At 35.1% G+C, this 23,661-nt stretch overlaps 1 protein-coding gene, 1 long non-coding RNA gene and 1 other non-coding gene across 4 annotated transcripts; all 3 read right to left on the reverse strand.

Annotated features, from left to right (window-relative positions):
* Nucleotides 1-597: 597 nt before the first annotated feature.
* Nucleotides 598-18,264, reverse strand: LOC146139007 (uncharacterized). 2 transcript variants are annotated; one of them, XM_083393609.1, is made up of 21 exons: nt 18,144-18,264; nt 17,345-17,522; nt 16,737-16,830; nt 15,438-15,592; nt 13,953-14,088; nt 13,446-13,547; nt 10,844-10,949; nt 10,264-10,392; nt 8,992-9,296; nt 8,153-8,355; nt 7,749-7,824; nt 6,854-7,001; nt 6,242-6,412; nt 5,464-5,593; nt 5,148-5,196; nt 4,850-4,924; nt 3,817-3,978; nt 3,379-3,465; nt 2,832-2,939; nt 2,374-2,546; nt 598-1,561 (listed from the first exon to the last, which is right to left on the reverse strand). In XM_083393609.1, the coding sequence occupies exons 1-21, from the start codon at nt 18,184-18,186 to the stop codon at nt 1,435-1,437; spliced, it is 2,757 nt and encodes a 918-aa protein (XP_083249735.1). In that variant the 5' UTR covers nt 18,187-18,264; the 3' UTR covers nt 598-1,434. The 2 variants fall into 2 exon arrangements, with proteins under 2 accessions (XP_083249735.1, XP_083249734.1); XM_083393608.1 differs by having other exon boundaries at nt 8,992-9,299.
* Nucleotides 18,265-18,560: 296 nt separating this feature from the next.
* LOC146139008 (uncharacterized) lies at nt 18,561-19,476 on the reverse strand. Its single transcript, XR_014501449.1, has 3 exons — nt 19,353-19,476; nt 18,974-19,139; nt 18,561-18,652 (listed from the first exon to the last, which is right to left on the reverse strand). It is a non-coding gene; the product is annotated as an uncharacterized LOC146139008 (long non-coding RNA).
* Nucleotides 19,477-22,742: 3,266 nt separating this feature from the next.
* Trnaq-cug (transfer RNA glutamine (anticodon CUG)) lies at nt 22,743-22,814 on the reverse strand. The gene has a single exon. It is a non-coding gene; the product is annotated as a tRNA-Gln (tRNA).
* Nucleotides 22,815-23,661: the final 847 nt, after the last annotated feature.

The raw sequence follows: 23,661 nt of genomic DNA on the forward strand, positions 1-23,661 counted from the left end.
GATTTGTTGAAAGACATGACTTGAAAAGACGTTTGGGTTGATGAACTATATTTTAGAACAAATATATTTACTCACATTTAAGCATTTATTTTAGATTTTTAAAAATAATTTAAATTGTTTATTTTAACATTTCGTATTTAAATAGGGGATTTTCAAGCGCACAAATTACGTCAGGACGTTAAATTTGAAATATAAATATTGTAACTTTAATTGCTTCGAATGGTTTGTTCAAAATTCTGAAGTACAATTTCTTGTAATTCTGACAAAAAACAATACAAAAAAAGAGAAATCTAGAGTTAAACCAACTTGTACAGACAGCGTAATATCACCAGACAAACTACTTAACGTCGTCTGTTCAAAGATTTTCAACAAATTTTGGTTTTTGTTCAAAATAATTTCCCTTGTTCCTATAATAAAGCTCTGTAATTCGAAATAAACGTTGCTTTGGACATTTTTGTAACATTGATTGTCTTTGATATAAAAGAACTACTTTGCTGCGCTGAGACTACTCGAAACAATGAGCACTGTTCGCTAATAACCTGAATCTTGCAGCTTATTATTATTCAAAATACTGCAGACATTTTTGTGAGTGTTTTTCATTAGCAATTTATACATCGGCATAAAAACCAAAGTCACCAGAAAAGAAAGATATTATGGCGTAACAATGACAGATAAGTAAGAGATTGTGATGTCACAATAGTACTTTTGTGAACATTTGTAGAAAAGTTTTTTTTAGAGAAAAACAATGTTTTAAGTACAATAACTACAAACTTATAGAGCAGAATTACAATCTTCCAAAAACGAAAGGTTTTTTATCACATTTCGTCATTTTTTTGCGCTTTATAATGGCAAAGAAGAATATAGTTTGCGAAAAAGCATTTTAACAGAAGCTAGGGCAGCAAATAACACCGCTATGTTTTCTTGGGGCAGTTTTGCGATCAACAACATGCAATAAATGGCGGTGAATAAAAAGCCGCTAGGAGACGGAATAAACTGCTACAATCTCTTGTTTGCTGGTGCTTTTTACAAATTGCTACGATCGTAGATTACACATTTACAAGTTCATTTTATTTGGTAGCAGGTATTAGGAACATAGTACAATGTAACAGCAGCATGCGGTGAGTAAAGTGTGTGGTTTATTGGCAGAACAAATGACTTGGTGTAAATCAATCAGTTCGGATGAAGTAACTTCGAAAACTTAATGGGGCGTTTACCTGGGGCTAGATTATTCGATATTCAGGGTCACTCGAGGTCAAATAACTCTGGCATAGGGGTTACCCAGGATGATGTTCTTTTGGTGTTAAGTGCGGTTAACTCTGTGACAAGTTAAAGGAGTTACAGGGGTTATATTACTTTGTTGTCAAACTTAAAACTTTGAATCAACTGACTTGGGTTTATTTGGGGTCATATTACTTAGGGTTACTATTGGTCATATTACTTGGCCTGTCTAGTAAATGGTTTGAGTGCTGAGCTATCCCAAGCCCTCACATCGGACAAAGCTTGGTTGAGCGAATCGATCCAAACAACTCGCTCATCTTTCGTGTCAGCTGCAAGCCAGTGTCTGAAACAAGATAATATCACGTGAAACACTTGGATATCACGATCACGTAAACACTGGGGTATCACGATCAAGTTAAACATTGGAGTATCTCGATCATATGAAACACTTGGAAATCACGATCACGTAAACACTGGAGTATGACGATCAAGTGAAACACTGGAGTATGACGATCAAGTGAAACATTGGAGTATCACGATCATATGAACCTACTTTGTGGTGATCACGATCATATATGAACCTACTTTGTTGTGATCACGATTATATGAACCTACTTTGTGGTGATCACGATCATATGAACCTACTTTGTGGTGATCACGATCATATGAACCTACTTTGTTGTGATCACGATTATATGAACCTACTTTGTGGTGATCACGATCATATGAACCTATTGTTGTGATCACGATCATATGAACCTACTTTGTTGTGATCACGATTATGTCAACCTACTTTGTTGTGATCACGATCATATGAACCTACTTTGTTGTGATCACGATCATATGAAGCTACTTTGTGGTGATCATGATCATATGAAGCTACTTTGTTGTGATCACGATCATATATGAACCTACTTTGTTGTGATCACGATCATATGAACCTACTTTGTTGTGATCACGATCATATGAACCTACTTTGTTGTGATCACGATCATATGAACCTACTTTGCTGTGATCACGATCATATGAAGCTACTTTGTGGTGATCATGATCATATGAACCTACTTTGCTGTGATCACGATCAAATGAACCTACTTTGTGGTGATCACGATCATATGAACCTACTTTGTGGTGATCACGATCATATGAACCTACTTTGTGGTGATCACGGATCCCGTGTCTTGTGATATGAGATTGTCACGGTCGCCATGACGACGAGGTCTCATGGTGCGGAGTTCGAACGTGTTCGGTCGAGCGCATCGGATTCGCTCAACCGTGGAGATGTGCTCACTGATGCATTCCTTCAACGCGATTCGACTCAATGGCGTCTGTGACGTAACAAACAAAACAATGTGAGTTATTGAGGCATACGGAATATTAACAGCCAATGACATTTGTAAAGCATGTATTTTCAGAAATATCTGCAACTTTTGCTTATTTTAACAAAAGCTCACGATTTAGATTTGTATTTACAGGTAAATCATAACAGAAGAATATTTAAAAAATGTTTTGTTGTTCAACTTCACTGAGGTTTCAAGTTTAATCCGCTAAAACATCGTTTTGCTACCGTACCTTCAGCAAATGTTTGCTCCCTACAAACCTGACGTACTCACCTTGTGCTTTTCATCGTCAGGATACGTCCAGGAGAAAAGGATGCCACGGTCGAGTGCACACCACCTCCGGTGCCACGCCCCCAACCCGCCCACGTCATCAAACATCGTCTGCAAACGTAACAATCGATGAACTGACGTCACAATACAAGAACAGGCCCCCTTATGTAACAACGTTGTCAAAATTCCTTGACAAATTTGCGAGCAGCCTAACTAACTTTAAACTAAATAATAAGAGGTGTCAAAAATCACGATCTAATTTTAATAGCAATTTGCAAGCCCTTGATACTTTTTTACCAAAGACTCATTTTTCAAATGAAATACTGTGAAGGGTCGCATTTATTATGTGGAGTTACATAAGTGTGTAAAGAGCTTTAGAACGTCGTTACAATAAATCTCTATTGTCCACGTCATTAAGCTTATTGTGGCGCAAATTAAACATCCACTTTAAAGCTGTGGACCCAAGTTCAACCAACGTTTCATCGAATATGAAACATATGTTGGCCAGAGGGAACAGTGAACATGTATGTCAGTACATCAGGTTACTTACCAGGAATCCTCTTTGTTGGATGTCTGATTGGAAATCTGCGGTGATGCGACAAGCCAAGGTGCCGGAGATCGGCGACAGGAACGGAACCTGGTAATATAGTGGTGGGTATATTTGGATCAAAAACCATAGTGTTAAGTTAGTCGACTGATGCTTGGTATACCAAATGACGTCATTATTATGCCGAAATAAGCAAAATTGACCATAAAAATTATTAGGTGAAATGACAACAATTTTCAGGGCATTAGGTCGAAATTTTCTTTGGCTTCAGGAAGTGAATTTATCTTTAATTTTTCAATTTAAAATTTTCCTCAAAAATACTATCGGATTGGCAGCGATACAACACTAGTACTGATACTACCACTTGGCATCGGGTATTGACTCCGATCAGATACAAAAAAAAATATACCAGCAAGTGTATTTTTCTGTGTATGTTCTTACCTTCTGTAGCTGGAACTTGTCTTGTTCGACATCCGCAAGTTTGATCGACGTAGATCCAATGAGCGAGAAGCTACTGATCCGGATGGCGTTCGGCCCCCCTGGACTCGCAGTGTGGGGGAGACTGTTGTGGGCCCGAGCCTTTGTCTTGCGGGGGGTAAGCGACTGTTTGGGGAAATTAAATTAGTGACGTCATTATTTGGCCAGGGCACATTATGCGAGAGCTTGTACGCAAAAAAACGTAAATTGTAAAAACACACAGAAACGTTGCTTTCTGTGTATTACTCGACTGTGTACTGTAGACTGTAGAACAATAACTTTTAGACTTAAATTATAAATTAATATTAGAACTCTTTTTACAGTCCACCTATTGTTTTTATAATCTGTAAATGACGCTGTTCAAAGAAAACATCTTGTTTTATTGAAAACCAAGATTTTGCACAATTTTGCTCTATCAAGAAAGAATAATTTACAGACTGACAACATTATAAAAATACTACAACCCTCCAAACAGAGTTTAGGCATTTTTACACTTGCTCACTGCTTTAACAGTTAATACAATAAAAACTGCACTAATATTATTATTTTATAATTGTGTTGTATAACACAGATGTAAAACTAACGTCTATTGTTTCTTCTTTTGATTTCCTTCTCAAAGTCCCAAACTTCCTGATAATACCTTCAGCTTTCCCGATGGAACCCTGGTTTCACAACAACATTAACTGACTTTGCACTGACTCTTAGAATAAACCTGGATGAGCCAAGAAGCTTTTGAACTGGGGAGACAAGAGAAACTTCCAATGGCTATCTTGGATCTTTCCGGTTATCACGCTATGCTTAAAAATGTACTTCTCCAAAAAAGCAAACTTACTTAAAAGTTTAGTTTGTGCTAAAACTAACAACTGACACTAACGTTGATTGATGTTTCTAAATGACAACAAATATTAAATATTAACAACCAGTGTTTATAGTAGCTTGGAAAAGCTTCAGAATTAAGGCGACTTATTTTTAAGTTGAAGTTTTGAGCTTTTTTTACTTTTTGTATCATTTCCGAGAACTTGCTTTTAGATTTCTCGTTATGTGGAACTCCATCTGCGCGATTCTTCTGGTTCTAAACAAAATATCAGGAGTTTGTCATTTGTGCCACATATTTAGTATTGTGCTTATTAACATACTGTAGGGCTAGGCAAAAAAATTTTTGTAGTTAGGGGAAAAAGAAAATATTCAAATGCAATAGGCCAAAAGCATAACTACCAAATAATAGATTGCTTAGTTGAAACGAGGTATAAAAATATAACAAATGTTTGTTAAAGATAATAGAAGTTATTGCTAACCTTGCTGTAAACTTCAATCACAATCTCAAAATCGCTCTCAAGATTATTTCTGCAAAATAAAACATTGTTAAAATCAAGTTAATAAAAGTAAAAATGTTTACTAAAAACCATCTAACAATTAAAACTATTAAAACAGAAAAAAAATATTCACCAAATAAAACTAAAACAGAATGTAATTTAATTTGTTAAATTTTTATTTAAAAAGTTTGAGCAAGGTAAAATAGTTACAACCAAAAAAGACCTTTTTTTCTATAATTTTAACTTTCTTTTAATCTTATTTCACCTCACAGAATTTCTACAGTAATGTGAAACTCACAGTTGGAAGTTGTCTTTGAAGACGAGCGAGTCACAGGATAGCGAGTCGTGTGTAGATGCGAGGTGGGTGGCGAATATCTTGCGCGCTCCACATCTCACTATTATGAAGTAATAGTGACCTCGAACGTCGCCTGTACAAGGGGGTGAATAAGAAGAGGGTAAATATGTGCAGGTTGTGGGTTTGCGCACTTGGTTGCATCATTATTCTAGAAAACTTGGCAAACTTTGGAAAAATGTAAGTTGTATTACAAAATATTTGCACTTGACCAGCGATTCCTAATGACTGACGAGGCAATCATTTTATACCCAACATGATTTCCCAAACACTACCGTGTGGCATTAAATATTTTGCGATCGATTCATAGGTAAAATAAATTTTGTTGTCTGTTACAACCCGCACATGTTTAAGTAATGTCCAACCTGGTTGGGATCGTATTTTGCTTTACTACATTTGCATATAAATATTAGAAAAGTATAACTCGAATAGATGTAACACTTTAGGAAAATTGGGAAAACTTATTTGCGGCCCATAAAACTCAATGTACCCCCAGTTTGGCAAATTACTCTACTCTATTTATAATCATTGTAAACTTTGTGATTGATTGCTAACTTTTAAACTATCGCCAACATCAAATAAAAACTGAAATCCTGTTTGTCGCTTGGCTGTGAAAATTAAGTCATGGTTAAAATGTCAATGGCAGCTGTAAAAAAGGTGCAGAACCAAATGTGAACATGAGATTAGATTTGAACGAAAACACCAGTATTGTTACGTCACAAACCTCCATCTTTCTTAGAGTTGGCCATAGAGAAGATGTATTCTGTCCTGAGAGGAAGCCTTATTTGGTCAACCTTGATCGAACCGTTACAAGCTGACATCCCATTGGTCGAAACCTGCTTGCCACGCCCCTTTAGCTCCTGGATTCCAGCCAATAAGGCGAGCCGTTTCTCACCTGAGATGTTTGAATTCAATGTTCTTAGGGGTATTCTTACCATTATATAGGGAGTGTTTTAAAACGCTGATGCATTTCGAAACAGAATTAAATATTTTAGCAAAATACGACTTTTTATGTTTAACAATCTATTCATTCTACTTCCAAGTTTCAATAATGAAAACATCAATTATTTGGCCATGGTTCTCATATTGAAGGTTATTAATAGCTCCTTACATCATTAAAGCGATTCTGTGAGACCTAGTAAAATACCCGTTTGCATTCTTTAAAAAAAATCACGATTATAAGAACAATACAGAAAGCTTGTCATTACAAATATCCTTATAAACAAGATTAGAGAATAAATAGGTAAAGTTATATGAGCTGGTACACAACTTTACATTGATAAATGTACGACCACATGATAGCAATCCTACTGACTAAGTACAGCAATCATCTTACTTGAGACGAGCAGTAGTTTCTCAGCCTCTAGTTCAGTGATGGATCCCTTCCCATGCTGAGCGTCGTAGCAGCAGTTGAGAGCGGCACTTGCTTGTTGTATTACTCGCTGTTGCTGCTGCACTTCATCCAACATGCGGCTTACCTCCTCCTAATAACAAGTGGGTGGTAAATAAAGGGGTTGCGGGGATAGTTTGACACTAATTAGGGTTGTCAGGGTTGAAAATCGCTGCAATAAACAATTTCCCCCTGCTAATAACAAGCAGGGGTGGCCAAGAGGGTGTTTAGGTGAATTTAGTGAGTGTTTAGAGCAGTGATTCCCAAACTGTGTGCCTCGAGAGATTGCCAAATGTGCCGCAAAACTTTTTGTAATTTCGGAAAATAAGTTATTAGTTTTACCAATGGGCATACACGAAAGCATTTTAGACTTAAATGCGCACTGCCTATTACAAATTAATCATATTAGGACATTTACCCACAGTTTGTCGTGTGTTAAGGGCGATTGTAAAATGACTCTATTGTTGTTCTGTTAAAAGTTTGCCGCGAAATATTCAAGATATTTTTTGTGTGCCGCGAGCCAAAAAAGTTTGGGAACCACTGGTTTAGAGGGTAGTTTATGTAGATGTATGGTTAGGTTGGTATTTAGTTGCTTATTAGGACGTGTTTCGCCAATCTTAAGCGTCGAGTAATTCTATAAGGTTATGTCGTTCTATGCCTTGCACGAAAAACACCAAAAGCAGTGTTTCTTAACGTTTTTAGCGCTCGTACCCTTTGAGCTTTATGAAGTCAGGTAAAAAAAAACACGACAATTTAAAAGACCATATTTATAACAGAAAAGGCCATATTTATGCCCACTAATCACCACATTTATAGCGATTTAACACCAGTAGCATCTCACCTGTACAGAGGTTGGGGGAGGGGAGCTTTTCTTGTTCTTCATACTTTCCTTGCGAACAACTCGCTGGTCGGTTTTCCTGCAACCATAAGTTGGTTGTTAGTGGTTTAATGCAATATAGGGCAAAGCGAACATACGTACTCGTTTTAAACACTAAACCCATCTGAAAACATATATAGTCGATTATTTCGCACCAAGCTTTATCGCTAAATTAATGCTACACACAAGAAACGGATTAAAACAAATATCTAACATCAACTTTAAACTTAGAACTTCAACTGACTACAATTCCGAGCTATGTTCCGTCGACCGCATGCAAAAGGCATTTAGGGTAATCAACGAAAAAAACAAGTAAAATGTGTTTGTTTGCGACAAAGGACCACACAGCTAACAAGCAAGGAACAAACCTGAGCGACTTTCGCTTCTCAGTCCTGTAAGCGTCGATCGTGAAAACGGGGATCTCCCTCTTCTGCTCCTCGTCGCCACCTAGCGAGCGCACCGACTCGGTGGAGTTTGACCTTGCTAGAGGTCGCAGGCGTCGGCTGGGTTGGCGCGAAACCGATTGTTGTGAAAAGTAGATGTCCTCAGCTTCGTTGCAAGTTTGCTTGCGCTGATTGGAAAGCAAGTGGGTTGAGGGGTTTCAAGTGGAAAAAGTAAGAGGACAAGTAGCTCGCCACCGAAAAATAAAGATTTTTTTTCACCTGCTGATATTTTTCTAATTTGAAACACGCAAAAACAGTTTTCCTGCTGTATGCTTGTACTTGGTCATTTTGATATGTCAAATATATAATACATTATATTTGTGGAAATGCACAAGACAAAAAGTGGGGTTTAGGGGGGCTAAAATGGAAAACAATTATAAGCGTTTGAGGAATCAGGAGAGGTTTAGTTCGGTATTTTTTTTTTTTTTTTGTAAAACCAATTTTTAGGTTAAAATTATCCAAAATTTTGAGTTGGGAGTTTAGATTACAGGATATCGTTTTGCAACGCGCAGCTCTGGTATGTTAATAATCTTTTAAAAAGGGAAGCTAGATACATGATAAAAGTTTAATAGTTTTTATCACGTTTTCATATAGATATGAACGGATCGAAGCCCTCGGCACACCGGGCAAACAAAGGCCAGCCATATAAAGCCCAACCTCGCAACATTGCGCACTTTATAACTAACCCACAAGCGCTGAGATCTGTCAACATTCCTGCCTCAGCACAAAATTATATTTCCAAGAACTACAGAATGAGAACTCACAACGGTAAGTTCTGATTTGATTTCCATCCTGCTTCGTTGCCTCGTCAGCGATGGGATGGTGATCGGTGAAGCGGCACGAGGAGGTGTGAGGTCTTCCTCGAACTCAAACAACTCGTCGATCATCGTGTCCTCACCATCAGCGGCATCAGGTGTGTCATCATCATCAACATCTTGGTCATCCTGTGTATCCTTTTCATCATCCTCTTGTGTGTATTCATCTTCATCTAATCCTCCTGGATGTGATCCCACCATCCCTGCATCCGATTGATCCCCGTGGCTTGCATCAAGCTCTTCACAGACATCTTCTACTGGAAGATAAAAAATTAATCATCAGGAAACATTTCAAATAGGAATAGATTTTTTGAAAACAGTTAAAGTAGATTGTATTTTTACGAACTTTTACAAAAACAATATTTCTAATACAGCATTGGAGTTATTAACACCTAAATTTCACAGAGTAAAAAAAATTAAAACAAACTTAAGCCCATTCTTATTCTAATAAGTAAATTTGAGTATTTAGAGGGTTTGGAAGTGTGTTATGATCAATAATCTGATTTATAATCTACCTCTACATTTTGTTACTAAATAAAAATGTTTCAGTAGCAAGAAAATAGAAAATATTACCTTTCAAAACTGATAATTCTCCACTCAAGTTTCCTAAATCCTCGTAATCTACATCTTCGTTATCCTGAGCAATACAGTCATCTGAATCCTTAGCACTAGATACTTCTGAATCCCGAGCAGTACAATCATATAAATCCTGAGCACTGGAGTCTAGCAAATCCTGACCGCCACAACTTTCTAAATCCTGACCACTGTGGACTCCACACTCCAAAGTAGTTATTTCTCCAAATCCTAAGGATTTACAAAACGTTTTCAGTCGCTCGCTGGTAAAACATCCGTCATGTCAGAACCAACAAACTGTAGCTCCCTCTATACAACATTGATTAATTAAACTACAAAACACTATGTTTTTGCTTCAACTTGCAAACATGTGAAGCTCCTAGCTTCAGCTCAGCTTAGGAAAACTGTTATTTGTGAAAATAACAATAGCAGAAAAGTGAGGTGCTAGATGTCTCTGCATTCTTGGTGATTGTGAAGCAACTAACTATTTGTCCTATGAGAAAAATTTTACTTTTATTAATTCATTTACATTGTTATCACTTATATTGATTATTTGTGTGCTAAATATACATCAATTAAAAAACCTAAACAAGTGTTCATATGACAAAGTTGTTCTATGTCAGACAGCTTATTGAGTGCCCCACGTACCAGGTTGTCCAGTGCTGTCATCCATCATACTATCTCCGTACGATCCGATAGATTCTTCTAAATCTTCATCTTCGTCACAATCTCGTGATTCCACCGAGATATTTTCCCCTGGTTGCACAGCAGGAAAGCCTGCATTTAGCAACAAATTGAATCTAGAATTCTAAACTTTTAATTAGGAAAATAGTTTTACAAAGATTTGAAATATTATTTTAAAAAATGTTAAAATATGTTTTATGCCTTTAAGTTTAACAAATTTACGTAAAAATATTTTCAGAAATTCAAAAAAGCCTTGCTTGATGGAAAATTGAAGCCTTAAGGGCATATTACCTTTATTAAGTGCTTTAAGGACAAACTTATATTTAGTTTGTTTTTACCAGAGCATAAGAATTTTGCTTTAAAAAATTCCCATAAAAATTGAAAAAGAAGCATCACCGTTTTAATGACTTTTAAAATAACAACAGATTTGATCAAACTAACCAGTTTTTGTTACGTTTATTGAAATTAAAAAACATAATAATTAATTTACCAAAATATCTTGAGGTAGAGTTATCTGACAATTATATAAAATCAATTGACTTACCACTGGAGATATCTTTTGTCATTTGTTCATTTTCCAATTGTTCTTCAATTGCACTTGTTTCAAAATCACTTTCGGACGGCATGCATTCGTCAACATTAACTGAAGTCTGGAGACAATTTGAGGATTACACTTAATATTAGAACAACACATTTGTCACTTATATAAGAGTAAATTATTGATTAAATTTAAAAAGATAGATTAAAAGATGGCGGAAGTTCACAATTAAATAGCATTTTTAATGTAAAAGATTACGTTTGAAAAATAACTTTGCAAAAATGTTATCCCAGTAAATTTAAAAATCGCTTTCATTATTATCTAACTAATTCATTGCAGTCTGACAATAAACCATGGTACAGTAACTTTGCTGGACGTTCATTTCCCAATTAACTTGCTCTACAGTCTACGGATGTCATTGTGGATTGGATTAGATTGGATTAATATAGCTGGATTAGGCGACTGGAATTATTAAACTTTCAAGAAAAGCTGCGACACAATTTCTAAATGGAGGGAAACGCTATTTAACATAGCTTTAGTTGTGCATCAAATATACAGCCATGGTTGCATGATACTGACACTGACATTTCAGCAAATTGACAAGAACATGTTAATGTTTTGAAGTCACTAATACTTTATAGCACTTTTAAACATAAGTCAAATTTAAACTCGTGGGACATGGACCTTTACTAGAACTTCAATCAGTGAATTACAAAAGGCTTTTCAAAGTGAAATTCAAAGTTTGCAAATAAGTGTAGGTCAGTTAGGTTTGTGTTGTATCATACATTTGGTTGGCATCAGGTAATATATAGTGGTTTACTTAAGTACGATGATACTAAAATTAAAAAAATATAACTGTGTGTGCGCACAGAAATTTAGCATAACACTGAACCGGCACACTTTGAAAATAAACTTTAACACTTTAAAAAACAAACTCAACTTATTTTACCTGCCATATAATAAAACTATTCCCCCGTGTAAACTGCCTTATACTGCTTGCACAGCCCATGTCTTATTACTGTCTCCTTGTGACCAAATAACCTTCCACTATGACATCACAGAGGGCTTAGTCATTACAATAGTAAAATATCTTGGGGATAGTGACGTGAAAAAGTTAATCATATCATGATCAGATGCTACGTGGCACATTTACCATAAAATCATATTGCACAAGTAACTTTGCATTAGCCCGCTTACATAAATGAATGCTATAAAATAAGATTTTAATTACTAACAACTGCGGTTCTTCAGGAATTATGTAGAACTAAAGTATGTGAAATGCACAATTTCCTGATTTTTTGACAAATAACTGTGTAAATTAGTAATAATATTGTGAATGGCACTTTGACAAAGCAGAATATGTTTTTCAAAATACTATTTCGGCAATAAAGATAATAGTTAAAAACTATTGTAACATACTTAATATAATGTTTTTAAATGACATGTACAGTTTACACTTTATTTATAAAATATTTCAATTTAGTGATATGACTACAACTTCTCACCCAGTTTCTTTAAAAACCCAGACTAGTTTCAAAACCTTTGCTAAGATATGACAGGACCTCAACTTACTTCATATTTTTACTTTCTTACTAAAATACCGATAAAACAAAACAACGAACACTTCATTTAGGCAGGTGTAGTAAGAACATGTGCATCGTGTTCAAACATATAGGAAACCATACTTCCTGCACCTAACAATTAACACCCAATTCAATAAACAAATGCTCGCTATTCAATAACACAGACAAGCATTTCATCAATTCTGGTCTTTGTAGAATAAATGATTGAACGAACATCTATAAAGTAAATTAATCAATTTCCAATGCATGACAATTGCTATCCAACATAAAAAAGTACATTTTTTTAAAACTTACAATTAAACTTTTTGACTTTTAATTTTTGGAAGTACAAATTATACTTTCTAAATGTTTAAAAACGGGCTGATCAATATATTATTTAATATCTTCAGTCCTCGAATAAAACTAGAAAATAATCTTTGTTGCAGTAATGCTCCCAAACCTATTTACATTTAATAAACAAACAAAACAGTTTTATCTGCAAAGCTGACAATTTCTAGTTTTTATAAATTTGACAAAATTTGCATCAGATGATCTACTTCCTGCTTTGTGTGACATAACAATGCTCAAACAATGCTTCACATTCTTGACGACGCACATAGCACTATGATGTCATAAGTCATGTCACAAAATTTCAGTTCTAGGTTTTGCACTTTTTTTACCCCAAAGTGATTGTTGTGACATCACAGAGGTAACAGGGGTTCGTTTCTTAGAATTATTACGTTGAGTTATACAAGTTGGTGAGATTCCAGAAAGGTTAATTTGTGAAAATTAAGTTTTACTTTTATGGTCAACAAACCAGCAAGGGACAGAACATTTGGTTTCACATTTTTATCAAACTTAATTGAGGTATTGTATTTAGTTGATAGTATGTTAGCACAAATATTATATGTAAGTATAGTTACATTTTTATAAATAAAAAAAGTTATTACTTGTGATTTTATAAGTACTTCAATTAACTTGAGTTGCTTATATCAATTAGGTACTTCTAAAAACATAAAACTAGTGTTAAAAATGTCAGATCTCACCTCATTTTTATCTTCCTCGCGTAGTTGGTTGATTTCTTGCTGTCTTTCGTTCCAGCTCCGATCCGACAAAGTTTGTTGTTGTTCTGCCTGACAACCGTTGCGCTGAACAAGGTAAAGTTGATTAGAAACTTGACAGAAGCAAAATAGTTTTGAATAAGGAGTTACATAGTTAGACTTTCTATGCTTTACATGTTCTGATGGTAAAACATTCACACAACAACATAAGGTATTAGCTTGAGTGTATTGAAACAAAAATAAAAAAAACATCAAAAATGAAAGCAAAAAATGCTTTAAACAATGAAGCATGGTTTTTAAATAACCAAAGTTCTATTTTTGCACTGGCAGACAGTAACCAGGAAATATTCACGATGTGGGTGAAAACCATGATTGAAATTTAAGTCTAGTAAAATCTTGCAAAATTTATTGAGTTACAATTGTAAAATGAATAAAAATATTTGCTTATTTTTGTAAAAATATGCACAAAGAGGCATTCATTGCAATACAAACCTGAAGTTCGATCAGTCGTTGTTGCAAGCTCTTGCTTGTCGGAGTTACTTGGTGTGTTGCCACTTTATCTTCACTCCCCAAACTTGAAACCGTGATTTTATTATCGCCCAACCGAGCTTGTATTGTGCTGGTCAACCTGCAAAAAATAAACAACAAACTAATGAATATAAGCTGTTTATTTACAACAGATGGCACTGCACAAGGAGCATTAATAAAAAATGTCAATACTGATTAAAAATAAGAGTTTTCTTAAGACTTTACTTGAAAAATTTTACTTTAAAAATGTCCAAAGTGTGGCTCAGGCCCCACAGCTTGCATGTAGCCCATTTTATGAACTAAAATAAGGTGAATATACAGTAACAGTAATCTACTTGAAGGGGTGTTATATCTAGGGATGTTCAAAGTAGAATCCCAAGGTATTCTAGAATAATAGGTTTCGAATCTAGAATAACGAATCCAGAATAGCAAATCCTAGTATATTTTTATTAAATTATTTAACCTCGATTTTGTTTGGGGAAGGGATTAATCTTAATCTACCCTACAGGGCCCACAATCACAGCAATAAATCGCCCAAACAATTTTCTAACATGTGTACATTATAATAAAAAAACTCTCTCGTATGTTTAACATTCTTTACAAAGTTCTGTTATCTGAAGCCGTTCTGTAAACTGTAATATGTCAACTGTCCAGGTTGTGTCCAAAACTTATATTTTTGCCAAAAGTGAGCAAATGCAACACTGCACATAGAAGTCTTAAGCAATTCGGTCCTGATTTTGAAAGCATTATTAAGTCTTATTGCTTCTTTTTTGACTAACATGATCTGTTATGAAGTCAATTGATGTACTGCAAAGAATACAAAGTTATTATTGACATAACGAATTATTGACAATTACGTTGTGCATAACTGCATAACTTCTCTGAATATTGACCTTAAGTAACCCCATAGCGCATTTTGTGGACGGCCAGCACGTTTTGCAACGCTATGTTACTTTTGCAACTTAACGCATTTAGGGAAATTGCGAACTCCAGACCAGACATTACACGTTAACCACTCGCCCCAAAACGCTTGATTGACACTTAATTATTAGACGAACGTTATCGCGAGACGCGGTAATTAGTCGCCCGAAAAAACGCTGACACTGCACTACGAGGTTACATTTAAAGCAAGCACTGTAAATTGGTCGCCGCGGCGACAGGCCAACTTACCACACGCGTTTGTGTAATTAGGCGCAACAATCCGCGGTAAAACATTAAATTATATCGGTTCCAATTACCCGAAATAAATGGCAGAATTGGATTCGAATCCCATCTGGATTCGAATCCAAGGATTCGATATTCTACTTTGAGCATCCCTAGTTATATCATTTCGCTATTCTACCTCTACAAAATATAGTTTGCTGCCTAATCGGTTCCCAAGTTTGGTACTGTACAGTAGACACGCCAGCCTCTGAAATCATGTTGGATCTGTATGTTGTAGCTACTAACTTGACGGGAGTATTGTTGTCGGCAGCTTTCACCACCGGTTTCTTGGGCCCAGCGAACTGGGAGAGTGTTTCGATTGAGAGGGACACACGCTTGGAGATGTTCTTGGCCACCGGGCGAACCGGTTCCATGGTAGTCGGTGCCACCACCGGGGAGGGCTACACAATAACAAGATTTTGATAAGTTGGGAGTCAGGTATAGTGTTAATCAAGTAACAGGTAGATTTGGCAATATAATTTTAAATAATGCTACAGATAATGGACAAACTAATAAAATTAAAACAGAATTTTTAATCTGTAAATTTGCTTTATATATATATTATACTAGGGTTGTTTCAAAAAACACTTTTTTGTCAAATTTCAGTTGGGAATTTGTTAGGTTGCGTCTAAAAACCCCACAAACCAAATCTGAGCACGTTTGGTTCAGTAATGACCGTGCTATGTCAATTTGAAAATTCAGATTTGGGCTAAAATTTTTGAAAAAAATAAATTGTCCTCCACCTAAAAAAATGTTTTTTCTTCTTTTTTTGCATTGCTTTGCAATTGAATAGCTATGAATAAACCTGTTTTACAGTAAAAAAGTGAGTAGTCATTGTACAAATGTCACATTTCAACAACATTTGTTAGGCTGTTTTGTATTAAAAATGGCTTAAAATTATAAAATAAAGTAAATGCAGCAAACATGACATCAAATTAATAAAATAGTGCATTTAGTCTTCACACAATCAATTACTTATCTAAAGTTCAAAAAAATATCCTAAAAAGTCATTTTTCGTACAAAACAGCCTAACAAATGTTGTTGAAATGTGACATTTCTACCATGAATACTCACTTTTTTACTGCAAAACAGGTTTATCTATGGCTATTCAATTGCAAAGCAATGCAAAAAAAGAAGAAAAAACATTTGTTTTAGAGGGAGGACAATTTATTTTTTTTTTTAATTTTAGTCCAAATCTGAATTTTCAAATTGACATAGCACGGTCAATACTGAACCAAACATGCTCAGATTTGGTTTGTGGGGTTTTTAGACGCAACCTAACAATTCCAGGGGGTCCCCACTGAAATTTGACAAAAAAGGTTTTTTGAACAACCCTAATATTATAGTGCTTACATGTTGTCATCCTGATAAGTTTGTTTATATTAAGGCAAAAAATTATAATATTTAGGTAAAATATGTTTATTGACAATCAAGTCCTGATAAAATGGGAGTTATAAAGAAAAAAAGTCACAAATTAAATAACAAAGCTGTTTAATTCGTTTTCGCTGTATTTCCACATTTTAATCGTCTACAACTCAAACTTACCTCCTTCGCAGAAATTTCTGCCGCATAAGTTTGGGTCATCGGTGTTTTTCGACCAATCGGAGGCTTCGGTTTCACAACATCTGTCTTTGTGGGACTAAAATATTCACATAATTGATAAATAACAAGGTTTAAGGTTTAACTGCACAGTAAATATACATAAGTGATAGAGTTAAAAAATCATAAATTGTTTTTGTATAAGAATCAAAAATAATACGTCGAATCGTCTATCTATGGTTAAAAACTAACATCCTACAACTACAAGTAACACAAGAAACCTGGAAACATTTGTTTTCAGGTTAACTTAAAGCAGTCTTGTCTTGACCTTGCATTGCTTCTAACTAATTTTTATTTTTGTTGCCCCTTGATCCGCGAGTGCTATTGGTTGCGTTTCTGTTAATTTTTATTTGAACTAATGCTCATTATTGGACAAGGTAAACAATTTTAATAGTTTAACGCTTTGTTTTCATAACCGGGAATTGACTTGGAGTCGGCTTGCACTAATTATGACTTAGGTATGGCTTGACTTGAACTAAGTTCTTTAAAATAACTTGTTTACAACCCTGGTATTAAATCAAATCAAGGCCCAAGCACCAAAATAATGCAGCTACCTTATGTGGGTCTTCGTGAGGTCGTCCTCCCAACTATTGACCTTGTGGGCCAGAGCGGCCATCCTGGCCTTACGTTCCACGTCCACCGGCCGTTGCAGGGTCGATGTTGCTAGGGGTGACGACGGGTCGTGTTGAACCGGCGATACACAAACACTGAAGTCGACTTCTTCACCGTGGTCTGAAAAAGTGAATTTTAAAGAATTATTTAGCCATGCAAATTTCTTTACTGTTAAGTTTATGTTTTATCTGCATAAGGAATGAATTGGTTTTTAACATGTTGGTAAAATTGTTACTGATTACTGACACTCGCATACCACACACAAGTCACTGCAAAATGCACATGGTAAAAAATCCTACACATTAGTTTGGCAGCCTTACAAGGACTAGATGTAAACGCACTAAAATACAAACGCATCTTAAATCATTGGTAGAAAACAATTAGATAGGGTAGAAAGCTGAGAGTTTTAGCGAGTGCAATTTCACTTCAATCCTGTTGTCTACTGTGTTTGTGCTTATTCATTTATGCTTGCAGAGTATTATGACCGACCAATACAAATTTTTTTACCTTAAAGCTATTAAAAATAATAAATAAATAAATAAATAAAAGCACATTAACAAACAAGCAACTTTGTTTCTTTATAAAAAATCGTATTATACAACGCTTTAATCAAAATATTTCAAAGAACACTATTATTATCTAGATAAAATAATTTCCTGCTTATGAGATTATTGTGTAATGTAATAGTTCATAGCACACAAGCGCTACTTTATCAACCACACAAATGTATCATAAACTCACCAGCTGCCTCCCATTGTTTGCGTTGCGACATAATCTTGCGCATCCGCTCACCAACACTAGGTGGTGCCACTGAGACAAAGCATTAACATTTCATTGCAATTTTTTTGTGTTACGCAATACTAAAAACAATACTGGTGTGAGTAAAATAACCATGATATAATGACCTGCATATCTGAAGTGAGAATTCACAACCAACATAATAACAAATGTAGCTAGAGGTCACCAAACTTTTTTAGGGCCGGGTGACTGTTAAGAATTACGATTGGACTTTGGGCCGAACTTCATTATCCTTAAACGAAGGAAGTATAAATTTCTAAGCGACAAAACTTTTAAAGCCCTAATAAATTGAGACTTAACTTAAAGTTTTATCAAAATTTAGTTTTGGATTCCATACAACAATGTTTTAAACGATAAAAATCACAGAATATTTCTACCTGCTGCCGTTTCCTCTTGTTTTTCGTTCTCAATATCTTCCAAACATTCCATTCGCGATCGTTTATTTGGTGATTCTAAAAACATATTTAATTATTTACTTGTAAAACACAAATAAACTTTGAATAAACAACAAAACCGTACAGAAGTAGGTGTTTTGAACTCACAACAACTCCAGGCATTTTTGCTCTCAAAACACAACAGACTATATTTTACTCGCTTAAAAAGTTTAAATTATGCTTTTGCAACATAGAAACAAACAACACATTTATAAAAGCAATATTCTCCAGCAAACTAAATAATCTCTTGAATGAACCGACTCCATTTGTTCAACCTGAATAAGAAAGGCATTTAAACTTTAATAAGAGATTTAACTAATCCGCTGGATTAACACGAACCGGTCTTTGGTGGATCTTGTGCGCTCGCAGTTTGTGCCACAGATTGCGCAACACCTTCCACATTGTCTTGTGCCTCTAGTGGCCGACGTTTCCTCGATTGAGCCGAGTGTTCCATCATTTTCTGCTGCATCGCTTCTTGCCGTGCGCGAGTTCGCTCGAGAAGTTTCTGGAACAAAATTTACTTTCTTGACTTTAAAGCTAAAAAATATTGGTATTACGCAAACATTATTACAAGCAAAATTATAAAGTTATTGATCACTTGAGAATCTTTTTAAAAAATATAAAACTCTGTATTCAACAATTTCACAGCATAATAAATACTATTTTTTTTTATGTTAGATAAAAAGAAACACAAAGAAAGATAATATTATAAAATTACCCTCGTAAAGTCATCAATTTCAGAAGACATGTTCTTGGGAGGATTATTCAACGTGATTGAACTATATTTTAGGATAATTCACCACAGCGTAATTTAAATTGGAAAAATATTACGACAATTAACTAGAATAAAAAATTGATAATAGTTTTTAAGTATATATGAGTATTTGCAATTCTAGTGTGGCTCTAGCAAGCTAGAGAACAATGCAACATCTGGTTAAATTCATTTTCAATACTAAAAAATATACTTATTATTACACATAGTTAAATATGACAAAACTATTTAAGCCTGAGATTTAAAATATATTCTAACATTTTTAAAGTTCAAATTGATTAAAAACGGACAAATATTCAAAAAGTTGATCAATTTTATACACAATTGAGATCCCTACGAGATTCTTAATTAATGTAAACCAACAATGCGCGCAACATTGACTTAATTTTCCCTACACGCCATGTTTACTCCAACACGCTTTTCGTCTAAACTTTTCAAACTTCCTCAACTTTTGAAAATAAATCTTTGCCGCTTCACAATCGTCACGGGTCACTGCGCTCATAGAAACCACACAACTATTTAAACATCACATGACAAAAGTATATATTAGGAAAACAAAGATTTTTATCAATGATAACTTCTAAATTTAAAACCTTTAATTTTTTAATAAAAATAATGAACGAATACAAAAGGTACAGGAGTTGTTTGACGCTGTTTGGTGAGAATAAGCTACAGGCTGATAATTAATTTAAACCAGATAATTAAATATTTTAAAACCGGATTTAAATTTTAAACACATGGGAGGTCTAGCTAAAATTAAAAAAAATATGTTTTTTGCTCATATCGAAAAACTAAACACCTTCAAACTATAATGCATGTTTGAGGTAAAATATAAATCATCACCGCTTTGTGCGCAAAAGAGTTATATGCGGATAGAAAGATTTATAAATGGTATCTTTTGCAACATGTTTGTAAAACTGTTTGTATCAAACAAACATAAAGTTAAAGTTCGTTTTAAAATTTCAATTAATGATCGATTTTTATTTAAAAAATCTTTTAGATTCTACTTGTGTGATTTTTCAGTAAGTTTATACAACACAAAATGGTAACTTGTCAAATGTAACACAAAATACCTATATGTGAATAGGAAGGTTATTAAATGGTTTATTGTACAACGTTTAGGTGAAAATAGGCTTCCTTGGCCAACTTTTGCGATCTTTTGCTCAAATAGCGACATAAAAACTTCTGTGCGCATCAAAGATAAATTGTGTACATTGAAATCACAATTTGCCAAGATTTTACTGGAAAACTAAAAACAATAGCTGACTAGGATGAAAGCTGTTTGTCGATTTAGCAAAAAACTTAATATTTCAAACGTCGGAAATTACGAGGGGGGGAGGGTCCATGGGATTGCTCGATTTTCATTGTTCGTAGCGTGGTTCAACAATCACAGGAACAAGCACGTGACTTCCGGTTTCGAGTCCATTGTTTTTTATGAACAAAGGGTATCGAATGTGACGACACAATACACAATGGCGGTGGCAGGGGGGTGGGGTGCAAGGGGGTCACCCGAGGGGTTAAAATGGGGCCCGGTTCTTGGTCGATTGACAAAATATAACAAAACGTTAACGAACGTCTTAACTTAAAACGAATGATGGTCATCTTTAGTATTTTTACCAATTCCTACAGGAAGTAGCCCAGCACTCTAGTAAGCCTACCTAACCCGAAAGCTATATTGTATTTTGGAACTGAGGCAATGGCATCTTCCAAACTTAATGTTTGTGCCAATTTTAACTAAGTAGGCGAAATGTAAACTTTTACGCGCTCGGTCCAATCTGGAACCTTTTATATTATGTTTTTGTCAGTTCTAAAGAAGTCTTTCCAGACCAGAAGCGCTATTGCATATTATGAAATGTTAACACGTGCGACTCATATAAACTCAGGGACGCCGGAGCGATTGCAGGGCAAGGGGGGCGACTTTTTTGGTAAGGGCAACATAGACCGCAAGCGAGCGTAGCGAGCCGAAATATTGGGGGGTACGGGGGTATTCCCCGGAAAAAATTTTGCGGCCACGCCCTCTAGATTGACTTAAAATGGTACCAAAAATGTTTCAACCAATGTCAAGCATGCCATTTTACGATTTTTTTTTGCATTTTTTTGTAGCTCAATCCCTACCCCCTTTATGATTTCCGTCGCATAATATTTAACGTTGTGAAAGCAATATAGCATTTTTCATGAAAAGCAAAGGGCAGGAGGGGCGCCTGCCACCCCCCGTGCCCCTCTCCGCCGTCCCTGTATAAACTCTATGAAGAGTAATCTTAGTAAACCTATAATTCTGTTGTTCAACCTAAATTCGAATCTGATCTTGCATATATGGCGTCACGTAGCCTTTTAAACGAAAAGTTCTGCCAATTTAACCCCAAAATTGCAAATTTATAAATTGGTTAAAGGCAACCGGCTACGTTTGCGCACGGGTTCGCTAATTAAACCAGACGATTTTAAGACTAATTGTTATTTTTTGAGGTCGGTATAAATATATACATATTTTTTTTGGGGGGAGGGGCAAATATTTTGACCTTGAACTAGTAAGAGTATGTTATTTGGTTTGTGACACCGTCTATCGATGCATAAAAAGATAATATATGCTGAGTAGGTAAACAATATTTATACACTATTTGGGCGTGTAATATAGCCCCTGCCTGGCTACGTCTATATACGTGATCTTGTTTTTAAAATCACAAGCGAAAAATATGTGTTTTAAAACATTTCCGTAAGAGTTATTGATTGGCTTCGTTTGCTCTCCATTTTGTTTTATATTTATGACGAAGCCCTTAGTTTCACATCTGTTCAACCCGGGGTAACTTTATTGTTGTGTAACAATAAGGCATCTCGGGCATTGATGAGCTAAAAAATCAAATACAATTTTTAAACTGTGAAGCTAAATATAACCACAATAAACTTTGTGAACTTAGTTATTGTGATGAATTTAAATTGGTTTATGGCAAATGCCCTGAAGACAACAGGAAATTTAAATTTAGGGCTGTTTTAAAAATGTGTTTAATAAATTTTGCAATCTGTGTGAAAAAGTACAACCTGCTTTGGTTGTTTCGAATTCAAAACAAACCTACAAACATTTTGTGTTTCTTTGAAACGCTACGATTTGCTATTACATTTCAACAAAAGATTGTATTTTATTTATTTTCATTCTTATATAGAATTTCAATCTTTTCTGGCGTAAATAGACGTAAAACCATATGGCAATATTCCTAAAATATTATGTGGTTGTTTCTTGAGTTGAAAAATATTAAGGTTGTACTTTGTGTATTAGAATGATAAGCAATTACGACAAGTTAAAAATCCATCTTATAAGGCAATTTTACGCGAAATAAAAAAGCTAGGTCCCGCCGAGATTTGAACTCGGATCGCAGGATTCAGAGTCCTGAGTGCTAACCGTTACACCACGGGACCGACGTACAACAAGCAGCATAACTGCGGTCTTATACAACAAGCACCGCGTCAACGTCTCGTATTGCGGTTTGAAAAACATTATTAAACAATTTTTTGGTAAAATAAACATTTTTTGGTAAAATTGTTTAAGATTAAGTTGGCAACTAATAAAAAAAACTTATGCTTATGTCTTGATTTATACAACAATTAAAATATATGATTCAAAACAAATGCGATTTAGTTTAAAGTTATTTTAGTTTTCCAACAATATTTATCAGTCATTAGAACGCGTTTTACATAAACTGTTTTCAAACCCTGTGCAGTTTCGCAGTTAATTTTAAGCACTGCGCTTTCATACGCATGTTCATCGAAGCGTAACGTATTGGTATCACGAAAAAGGGACTGGTTAAGCTTAGGCTAGGTTTACGAACTGGTAAGCAACAAGAGATAATGTCTTTGAGCTATATCGTGGCATGCCTACTGCCCAGGGCTATATAACATCTCGTTAGCTGCGCAGTTCAGTTATGAAACCGGCCTATCTAAGTTTCGCAGACTCAGCAAGTTTCGGAAAGTCTTTCTCAGATTTTGAGAAGTTAAAAGTAGCTACTATGCAAGGTTGGGAAAGTTTGAAGCTGGCAACTTTGTAAAGGTGTATTTGCCTCGCACTTTGACCACTATTTGAAGCGCAGTGTTTAAATTTACGCTTTTATTGAAGGTAATCTGTATCTTGGTTTACTATTTCTAGTTGTTCTGATTCCTAATGATCACTGGTTTAGTTTTGAACCATGGAAATAAAAGTTTTGCAGTTGTGACACGAATTGTTGCGTTGTATTGTTTCCGATCGTAGACTTTCGGCTGTTGCTGACCA

Source organism: Ascidiella aspersa, chromosome 7, assembly GCF_963924565.1.
Source record: "Ascidiella aspersa chromosome 7, kaAscAspe10.2, whole genome shotgun sequence".
Classification (NCBI taxonomy): Eukaryota; Metazoa; Chordata; class Ascidiacea; order Phlebobranchia; family Ascidiidae; genus Ascidiella; species Ascidiella aspersa.

Excerpts from the sequence above, each read along its gene's own strand:
- LOC146139007 (XM_083393608.1), bottom strand. The coding sequence starts at position 18,186 with ATGCGCAAGATTATGTCGCAACGCAAACAATGGGAGGCAGCTG. Across the intron at positions 15,593-16,736 it reads CAGAAATTTCTGCGAAGGAG|CCCTCCCCGGTGGTGGCACC; the intron begins GTAAGTTTGAGT and ends GTTATTGTGTAG. Across the intron at positions 3,979-4,849 it reads TCTCGGAAATGATACAAAAA|TCGCTTACCCCCCGCAAGAC; the intron begins GTAAAAAAAGCT and ends TTCCCCAAACAG.